Source organism: Nicotiana attenuata, unplaced genomic scaffold (assembly GCF_001879085.1).
Source record: "Nicotiana attenuata strain UT unplaced genomic scaffold, NIATTr2, whole genome shotgun sequence".
Lineage (NCBI taxonomy): Eukaryota > Viridiplantae > Streptophyta > Magnoliopsida > Solanales > Solanaceae > Nicotiana > Nicotiana attenuata.
This window is the reverse complement of record NW_017671316.1, coordinates 157,965-168,189: the sequence shown is the minus strand read 5'-3', so window position 1 is coordinate 168,189 and position 10,225 is coordinate 157,965. Positions and strand designations below refer to the sequence as shown.

Sequence of the window (10,225 nt, the reverse complement as noted above, 5' to 3'; positions counted from 1 at the left end):
GTTAGGCGCACGTAATGTGGTCGAACCTCGCAGACAAGTGTCTAGTATTCAAGTGGAGAAGGTTGGACGGGTGGCCATTATTTTACCGAGTTTCGAACCGTGTGCCACAGGCCCTTTGAGATTTCTTTGTTATAAAAAAGAAGAAGTTAAAATTGTTTTTTTACTTAGTGATCGGAAGTTTTACATTTTAATATTCTCAATGGGGTTCCGCATGCTTTTGCTAGTCTTTATAATGGCAGCTAAGGTATGTGATGAAGATTTTGGACTTATACTTCTAAATACATTACCAACCTAACTGCATATTTTGATTCTTTCGTAGATAAATGTAAGGGATAATTAGGTAATCAAATTATTATTTGCTAGGACAAAGCTACAGTAGTTTTTAGGGTTGTGGAGAAACGGGTGGAAAAAGATAGGAAAGTGAACATTGTTGCAGAAGATTTAGTTCTGAAAGAATAAGTAGTGTTGTTAATTATTGATTACAGGAGTTGGGTGGGTTGTCAAATAGTGATGGGGTTGTGGAGAAACAGGTGGAAAAAGATAGGAAAGTGAACATTGTCGCAGAAGATTTAGTTCTGAAAGAATAAATAGTGTTGTTAATTATTGATTACAGGAGTTGGGTGGGTTGTCAAATAGTGATGGTGTATGTGGTTATTGAGTGCAGGCCTTTCACAAGTCTCACTTATTAAAGTTGCGGGTGGCACCTTCAGAAACTGCTATGAATGATGTTCTTCGTGAGGTACGTGCTTTATCTCTTCCCTTGACTTCTTCTCCTCCTTTATTTGGTTATCAACAACTTTATCCTGCAGCATTAGCTATTTGTCTGCTGAATTGTTTATTTATCTATGTTGGAGATTCTCAATGAAATTCCTCAAAAATGGTAAATTTGGTTGGACAAGTGTATTATTTGTCGATCATGTCTGATTACTTTTATTTTTCTCCAGAATAAAGGAAGTTTGATATGAACTGTTAGTTATATCCAGCTTTAATATTTGACTTGATGAACTGACAATTTGTTGATTATTGACTTCCATGTTAATTCCCATCTATTGCAGGTTATGATCATGAAAATGTTGAGGCATCCCAATATAGTTAATCTTATTGAGGTGATTAATGACCCAGAAACAGATCACTTCTACATGGGTACTCCCTTGAAGATCCCTATTCCCTATTCATTTTACCTTATTTAGACTATTTTTTTCTGGAGCCGTCCAGTTTATTGACTTGTATCATTGTTTATGGGAAGAGAGAATAACCAAGAAGAGAGAATACCATTAACTAACATTCTTTTCCCTTTATTAAACAGTTCTCGAATACGTGGAAGGTAAATGGGTTTGTGAGGGTTCTGGCCCCCCAAGTGATCTTGGAGAAAATAAAGCACGGAAGTACTTGCGTGATATAGTGTCTGGCTTGATGTATCTACATTCTCATGTAAGACCCAGTGGTTCGGATCTGCTTCTGATAAATAAATATATATTCATGCATATGGTGTTATCTTCGGCATAACTTGTATGCTTTTGCTGTAAAAACCTCACTTCCTGTTACTCTATTAAGTTAATTTGTTATCCTGGGTTGTCATTTGAACTACATTTCAGTGGTGTACTACAAATAAACATATTTTGATTCTGGAGTGGGGGATGATTATGCAGTTAATTATGTAGGGGCCAGTGCACCTATTCTAATGTAGTAGAACTATGAAATACCAACTTAGGTTATCTGGTCATGAACCTCTCGGGTTTTATATTATGTGCAAGTGGCCTTCTACATTATTCTTTATTAAATTAATGATGGGTTTTGAACTTAATATACATGTTTTTACTTCTTGTATCTACTTATAACTGTAATTTTTTTCCATTAATTTTTCATACAACGGCTGTTTGGGTTTGTATTATTTTCTTGCATCGGATATATATTGTTATTAGTTTTTTCTTCATTGCGCCTTCTTTACTATAACCAATGATGTAATTGTGCTTTGAGCTTAAAGCCCTATCAGACCTTTGTGCTTTGCTGCGCTTTTACTACGAAGCAGAAAGGTCACACTTTTACTAGCAGGGAAATCCCAGTGGGATGTGGGTTACTTACTTTATCAAGTAATCAAGGACTTGAAACTTTTACTAGGTGCCTCGTTCGACATAGGATTTCATGCATCAGTAGTAATTTTAAGGCTTATCAGACACCTTACTTTTATTTTCCTGGTCCTTGTAGAGTATTTTACCTATGTTCTTTTTTTCTCTTGAACAGAATATTATACATGGGGATTTAAAGCCGGATAATCTTTTAGTTACTGCCTCTGGCAGGGTGAAGATTGGTGATTTCAGCGTCAGCCAAGCTTTTGAGGTATGACTCTTCTCAACAATGGTTTTCTTTAGAATTTCCTGCCCTAGTCACTTGTAAAATGATTAAAATTCTAGTTGTTTGATTCGAACATCTAGATGGATTGAGAATTACCGAGAGTAGAAATAGATGTGTTTGGTTGTATGCTTGAATGAAATCCAAGAATAAATTACTGAAGTGTCTCATCTTCTCAATTTCATATTCAGATCACATTCTGTTCCAAAAGCACTTACTGAAATATTCTGCAGACTTCTCTAGTAGAATGAGGATATCTGGGTAGAAACTTAAAAAATTCATTTGGAACATGCAAAGGAGAGAAGTAACCAGCTGTATTTTCTAAATTCTACCTTTCATTAGAATATTTGATTAGCTCCCTTCCTTTGGTTGCTTCAAAAGGACCATCTTTGGGTATAGACCGGAATAATGGTTTTTTCAAATTACTTACCAAAAAAAGGGTCAAAATTGAGATTCACCTCAATTTCCTCTAGGATCCACTGTTTCGTATCGTTTTACCTGTCATTTCGTTTGGAACAAAATTTAATAGTTTTGTCCATGCTTTCTTCGAGCCGAGGGTCTATCGAGACAACCTCTCTACCTTCGCACAAGGTAGGGGTAAGGTCTGCGTACACACTACCCTCCCCAGATCCCACTTGTGGGATTACACTGGGTTTGTTGTTGTTATTGTTGTATCCACTGTAGTGAGAATGTGGAACAATCTGTTTTATAACATGAAAGAGTACTTGATGAGAAAATGTGGAAGAAGTTTGCGTAGTAAAAAGGAGGGGAAATAGGAACAGCGACGGGTATGCATTAGTGTCGAAAGCAAGCATGGTTGTTTGGATTTCTTGGAGTTCAATGAGGTCAAATTGTTATCCGTTGACAAACTAAGTGTTCAAATTCTATGGACTTCTTTCTCCAAGAGTATCTTTACTGGTTTCCTGAAGAGAGTGCTGGAGGAGAAAATTCTCCAAAGACAATAATGATTACAAATTTACACCTAATGGATTCAGCAATTGAATAGGGTCTTAAAATCCTGGCCCATTTGACTGCGTCGAACCTTAAATCTCAATGGGTCACTTTTTGGGCTTAGCAAGAGAGACACTGAGACACCAACCTAACCCCTAATCTTTACACAAAATATGAGTCTGTCTTACTACCCCTAACTTGTGAGAAAATTATAAGTGATCAATCTACACACGAATTGTAGCAAGTTTCAGTTTTCATCTAAACTTGCCCAACACCAAGAGAACAATCAATTTGGATAAACTAAATATTTCACCAATTAAAAAGATCTTTTGCATGCATTTTATGCTTAGAAAAAGTTGTATTTCTCACTTTCACCTTTCATAGAGCTTGGTAGTCTTTATTTACTTGCACCTAGTTGTCATAATTTCCTTTTTCTATTTGAGTGTCCTAATGAGGGGAACTCTAGATGCTGTTTATTTGCGTCCTCTGGTTCAAAAGTTTTGGAGCTCGATGGGTTTGGTGTGGCGACGGAATTTAAGTTTTTGTTTTATCTTTATTGTTTCCTCTTCTTTTCCAGTAACATTAGTTAGAACTCTTCCTGTTTGCAGGATGATAATGATAAGCTTCGTCGGTCTCCTGGCACTCCTGTTTTTACTGCTCCTGAATGCTGCGTAGGTCAGTGTTTCTGGTCCTCGATGCATGCTGACATTTAAAATATCGTTGAACTTACCAAAGTGGTTTTTTTCGGTATTAATAGGTGACAGATATCATGGAAAAGCTGCTGACACATGGGCAGTTGGTGTTACCCTCTATTGCATGATCTTCGGGAAATACCCATTTCTAGGCGACACTCTCCAGGATACATATGACAAGGTGTGGTTCTCCTCGTATATTCATTGGACACCAGTTGGTTCAGTTTTCCCCCACTTTACTGACAGTCTTTCTTTCGTTTTTCCAGATAGTAAATAACCCTATTTCTCTCCCTGATGATATGAATCCTCTTCTGAAGAATTTACTCGAGGGGCTCCTCTGTAAAGGTTTGTCTCTCGTCCCACTTGACAATCTTCTTCCTGCCATTTTATTGCGATTGTAGCTCCCCTCCTTTTCCTAACAAGAAGTGCTTTTGTACAGATCCAACACAAAGGATGACTCTCGAAGGTGTTGCTCAGCATGAATGGGTCATAGGAGATGAGGGTCCAATCCCTAAGCATTCGTGTTGGTGCCAGCACAAAACGTCACATAAAGATATATGTGATGCGAGTGTGAATAATACTCCTACTTGATGCCAACTGGAAAATGTTTTATGATTATTATTTTCCGTTCTTACCTTTTAGTTCTAAGTTCTTGTAGGATGGTAGATAGGATGTTTCTTTCGGATAATTTGCACTTGCAGAAGCAACAGAATACACGCTACATAAAGGATGGTAGAAAATAAGAAGTTGAGTAAATTTTGTTAGATTTCTGTTGTACTACCAGAATGCTGGAAGAGTTGTAATGGCCGAGGGGACCTCCCGATATATTTTGTTTTGTTTTTGTTGGTGGTAATGTTGTCGCGATTTGTTTTATCCTTTTGTCCTTCCATTTTACCTTACTGGAGTAAAGTTTACCATTTTCCAAGTCTTGATTGACCAAGTAGATGAGTTTTCATGCTTAGCAGAGAGCGTTAAAAAGGCCTTCTCCCTCAGATATTGTATTGTTTAAAGTCAGCATATTTGGTTCTTGGATTTTGTATGTTATATATATACAGAAGCATTTTGTGATCACATTTAGGGTGTGTTTTTGTATCGAGGTTCTAATTTTTTCAAGTTTGGTTGGCTAAAATGTGCTAAAAAAATGTTTTTCTTATGAAGATATTTAGTAGGCGTTTGGCCATGAATTCCAAAATAAATTTTCAACTTCGGAATTTCACTAAAATTTGAATGGAAGATGAAGTTGTGTTTGGTTATAATTTTTGCAACGTATATGTCTTTTTTTGCAAAATCATGAAATATGATTTATACCCCATAACTTGTAAAAAATATCAAAACCGTTCCAATTTAATTATACTACTTGAAATAAACAATCAAACATGCTAGTATTGTGACTATTGTTTAGCAACATGGTAGTTGTCACAAGAAAAGGGTTCATTATCCGCTACAGTAGGTTCATCTGATAGTCGAGGGAAAACACGTGGGTAGTTGTAGGTTAATAATTGATGGGGTCATTTTATAAATTTTAAAAGTATAGGGTAAATTTGTAAAATTAAAAACTAGTGAAAATGCATTTTCAAGTGAAATTGAAAAAATTGGTAAAACCAAACATTGTATACAATTTTTTTTTTTTTGGAAAAAAGCAAAAATTTTGTATGTCCAAACGGGCTCTTAGCTCTAATTTCCGAAAAATTACTTTCCTAGCAAGAGGGGGAAATATTTTTCGAAATTCTCTATTGGGTGGTTTCAATTCCCCCAACCCCCCACTTAACTCCTTGCCCTCCCCAACCCCACCCTACTGCCCCCAAACAACTCAACCACCTCCCCCATTGCTGCAACTCACTCCCTCCAACACCCTTGGGTGGTCCCCTCGTTTATGTCCTTGAATCGAGGGTTTATCGGAAACAACATCTCTATTCTCACTTGTTCGATTAAATTAGATTTGTTGATGTTGTTGTTGTAATGTCGGGGGCTCTTAGTTCATATCCCTAAACAACAAAATTGATAATTTGCACAATATAATGGAACCAAATTGGAAAAAAAGAATTAAAGCATATAGTATATGATTGCACACACGTGCAGCTTCATTTTCTGTTTTCTTTTTCCAGAATAGTCGTAACTAAATAATTCAAGTTATCAGAGAATGTGTTTAGTAATACCACAAATCTATATCTATATATTATTAAAAGGAGAGGATAAAATCCTCTCCTTAAGCCAAGTGGCAGCATAAAAAAAAGCCACATGGCATAATTAGTTACTATTAGTTTTTTAGTTAATAATTAGTTATTAGTTATTATATTTGAATTTAATTATCTATAAAAAACGAAAATAATAAAAAATAAAAAACTACCATATATATATATATATATTAATTGGTTACTTTATTTTAATTAATAAATATAGATATCTTATAATTAATTATAATAAAGAAATCAAAAATATAAATATATTAAAAATAGCTACTCATTCAAATTGGGTGGGAGTAGTTTCAAGTTGGAGTTTTAAAATTATTTTAAAATAAAAAAAATTAACTATAATAAAAAAACGAAAAAAGAAGAAGAAAAACTACTCATTCAAATCAGGGAGTAGTTTCAAGTTGGCGTTTTAAAATAAAAAATTATAATTACAAATTGGGGAGCAGTTTCAAGTTGGAGTTTTATAATTATTTTAAAATAAAAAAAATAAAGCAATAAAAAACTTTTGATTCAAATTGTGGAGTAGTTTCTTTCTAATATTCTATATTATATATATCTTCTATATATTATTAAAAGGAGAGGATAAAGCCCTCTGCTTAAGCCAAGTGGTAGCCTAGAAAAAAACCTTATGGAATAATTAGTTAACAACAAAGAAATTATCTATTGAAAATTAACAAAGAAATTAACTACCTAAATTAACTACCTAAATTAACTATTAAAACATGGGTGAGGGTTGGTTTAGGTTAGTTAATTTCTTTATTTTATTTTTAAAATCATTTTCTTTTTTATTTTTTGAAATAAAAAGTATATCTATTCATTAAAATTCAAATAATATTATTGAGAAAAATATAATAAAATTTAAAATAAAAAATATATTTTCAAGAGTAATAAAATATATATCTTCTATTATATTACAAAAGAATAGCAGACAAAAATATTAAACAAGTAATATGCTAATAATCTATCTATATATTATTAAAAGCCAAAGAAATAGGCACCACATTAATCCAAGTTGTAGCCTAGAAAAAGCCACATGGCATAATTAGTTAATAACAAAAAAATTATTTATTGAAAATTAACAAAGAAATTAACTACTCAAACATCGGTGAGGGTTGGGTATATCGTATTGACAAATAAGATGACAATTGAAATTTATTAAAGTAATACGGTCTAATAGGATCAAACAAGCCCGATTATAATTTAATTAATAATTTTTTATCGCGCGGGCAGGGGCGTACGCATGAACTTTTGTAAGCGGTGTCGAAATTTATAAAAGAGCTGGAATATAACTTTGATTATCATACTTTTAGACAAGAAATAGCTTCAATCTATAGCTTCAACCTTTGACCTCTTAGAGAAAAATCAAGCACACTGCCAACATACCAAGACACAATATATGTCATATGGTGTCATTATTTCCTACTTACCCGTTTTCGTACAGTATTAATACATATATTTAGTAAAATTTCCGACGAAGCGCTGTCGCGTGACACCGCTTCGGTAAGCATAAATCCGCCCCTGCGCGCGGGTACGATTACTAGTTATTTTAAAGTAAAACTAACTGGACCTAGCTGTAAGACCAAATTTAGCTTATCTTGGAAGCTTATGTAACATCCTTTATTGTATTAATTACTATAAAATAATATAACTGAATGGGCAACTTGCAAATATGTTTATTGCAAAAGCATCAAGTATTTCAGAAATCAATACTTACAAAAGTAAATTGAGTTGTCAAATTAGTCTAAACTTAACATAAAACTCAAACGAATAATAAGACTTCTTATTAATTAATAATTGTAACTAGTAGGAGTATATTTTTAAGCTTCAAGCTTTTATTTGATCTTCAGTGTGTACTAAAATTACTAACAAGGATTTAAGCAATACGGGTACTTTTTCCGATTAATTTTGATTATTCTTTAATATTATTTTGTACTACTAATAACTACGAGTACTTTAACAACTTGTCTTTTATTTAGGGAATTTCGTCACCGGAGGCGGAACTATATTTAAAGTTTATAAGGTTCAGAATTTGTCACTGAACCTATAATTCGTCTTAATTACTGGATTCACAATTTGATATTTATACATATTTTATGAATTTTTTAATACAAATACAGGATTTAATAAAAAATTACCGAGTTCGCTCAAACCTGTAGCTAATGCTTTCTCTCCACCTATGTTTGTCATTTATTTCTTTTCTAAATCTTTAGAAACAAAACAAAGAAATGACACATCTTGCATATATATATATATATCAAAAACTTGACATATTTTATTAGTTCGTCAATGAAAATATGTAGTAAAAATTATCTATTCAAAAAAGATGTCAGAAATAGATAGGTAAGTTTGTTGCCTAATTCAGTAATTTGGGTTTGAGGGGGGGAAAAAAAGATGCTCCTACTTATGTTTATATCTTTAGTTTTGATAATTGATGTGACTTGAAAAAAGTAGTTCCCTTTCCTTGTAGGATTATCAACTAAAAGTGAACTGAAAATGTATAACTGAAATAGACGTGAGATAGTGATCACGCCCAACTATGCCTTATAAAAAAGACTCTGCGGACGTTGCAAATATAACCCGAGTATTACGCCCAGGGTCGAATCCACAGAGAGTTAACCTATCAACCACTATCTTCAGACCCACTAATTCTTCAGAACCAGCTTCCCAAATATTCAAATCTCAGTTGAATGTTCTTTAACAACTACGCTTGCAAGTAACTAAATGACTGTAAACTAAACTAATAAGGTTGTAAACAATTATGATAAAAAGCTAAGGCAATGATTTCCCCTATTGATGGAATCCCTTCTGTTTATGCTCATACAAATTTACCAACACATCTCTATCAATCATGAACGCTAATCTTACTGTAAATCTCTCCAGAGTAATCACAGTAATTTACTATTGCACTCTCCCGAGGTACACTAGCTTACTTTATTTAGCACGATTCACTTTAGATTACACCCAAGGCTTCGTTATCCCTAATCCCGCCTTTAAACCCGCAATTATAGATTCCTCTTATAATCTAGGAGTGGTGTTGTTCAACAATACCCTAAATATGCACTCTTTTCCAAGTTATGCACACTAAATAGGCACAGCTAATTGAGGATCCTGTCAATTAACTACAACGAACACGAAGTTGAACAAATAGAGCTTAAACTAGCAATTTGTATAACAAGAAGTTCATCACCCAATAGGTTCCATCAAAACCTTAGACAAGGAATTTAGCTACTCATGGCTATGGGAAAATAAACTAAGATAGAATTCATCATAAAAATCAAAAGTAAAGAAGAAAGATGTTTGGAGTATTCTCTTACAATGGTTTTCCTTGCTAAGAAACCCTAAAAATCAATAATAATTCTCTTGGGCGAAGTCTAATGTTTTAAATAGGGTTTAGGTCTAAAAATCCCGTATTTGACACTTTGACCCCTGAACTTTTCTGCGCCTGCCGCGGTTCTGCCGCGGTCGCGGTAGAACCGTGGCCAATCACCCTCTCTGAATCTCTAAAGTTCTGAAGCTGCCTTCCACCGCGGTTCTGCCGCGGTCGCGGTAGAACCGCGGCCAAACCATTTTTCTGAATCCTAAGGGCTGGCAGGGCGTAGCTTCATTGGGAATTTACACATTTGGCCTCTTTTCTCCAATTTTTTGACTCCAAAACTGCTCCTTAGCCTTCCTTATACATATATCACCTGCAAATCATGAAAAGCACTAATAAGAGCATTTTGTTATCACTTTTAGCATTAAAACTACACAAGAAGGTGATTATTTAAGGTGTGATTATAGTCAAATTCACCTATTATCAACACCCCACACTTAAACCTTTGCTCGTCCTCGAGCAAACTAAACCACACTTCTAGGCCTAACTGTTCAATGCATTGCCCCAATTTATGTCACACCTGCTATTATCAATGATCGACCTAAGCAGTGCACAATCATATCTCAAATGCAGACTCTCATGCCAAGACACACTTGTGCTCACTCTAATTACTCTAACAGAAGTGAAGACTCACTTTTTCTTCCTAGAGTCACATGCCCTCACCATAA

At 34.3% G+C, this 10,225-nt stretch overlaps 1 protein-coding gene across 1 annotated transcript in view; it reads left to right on the top strand.

Moving 5' to 3' along the window:
• LOC109207518 (serine/threonine-protein kinase GRIK1-like) overlaps positions 1 to 4,909 on the top strand; it is a 7,590-nt gene extending 2,681 nt beyond the window's left edge. The window contains exons 6-13 of the mRNA XM_019370460.1: positions 665 to 739; positions 1,056 to 1,143; positions 1,307 to 1,431; positions 2,242 to 2,337; positions 3,909 to 3,975; positions 4,058 to 4,173; positions 4,259 to 4,337; positions 4,432 to 4,909. Coding sequence (XP_019226005.1) covers positions 665 to 739; positions 1,056 to 1,143; positions 1,307 to 1,431; positions 2,242 to 2,337; positions 3,909 to 3,975; positions 4,058 to 4,173; positions 4,259 to 4,337; positions 4,432 to 4,583 — 798 coding nt within the window. The 3' untranslated portion in view covers positions 4,584 to 4,909. The remainder of the gene's footprint in view (positions 1 to 664; positions 740 to 1,055; positions 1,144 to 1,306; positions 1,432 to 2,241; positions 2,338 to 3,908; positions 3,976 to 4,057; positions 4,174 to 4,258; positions 4,338 to 4,431) is intronic.
• Positions 4,910 to 10,225: the final 5,316 nt, after the last annotated feature.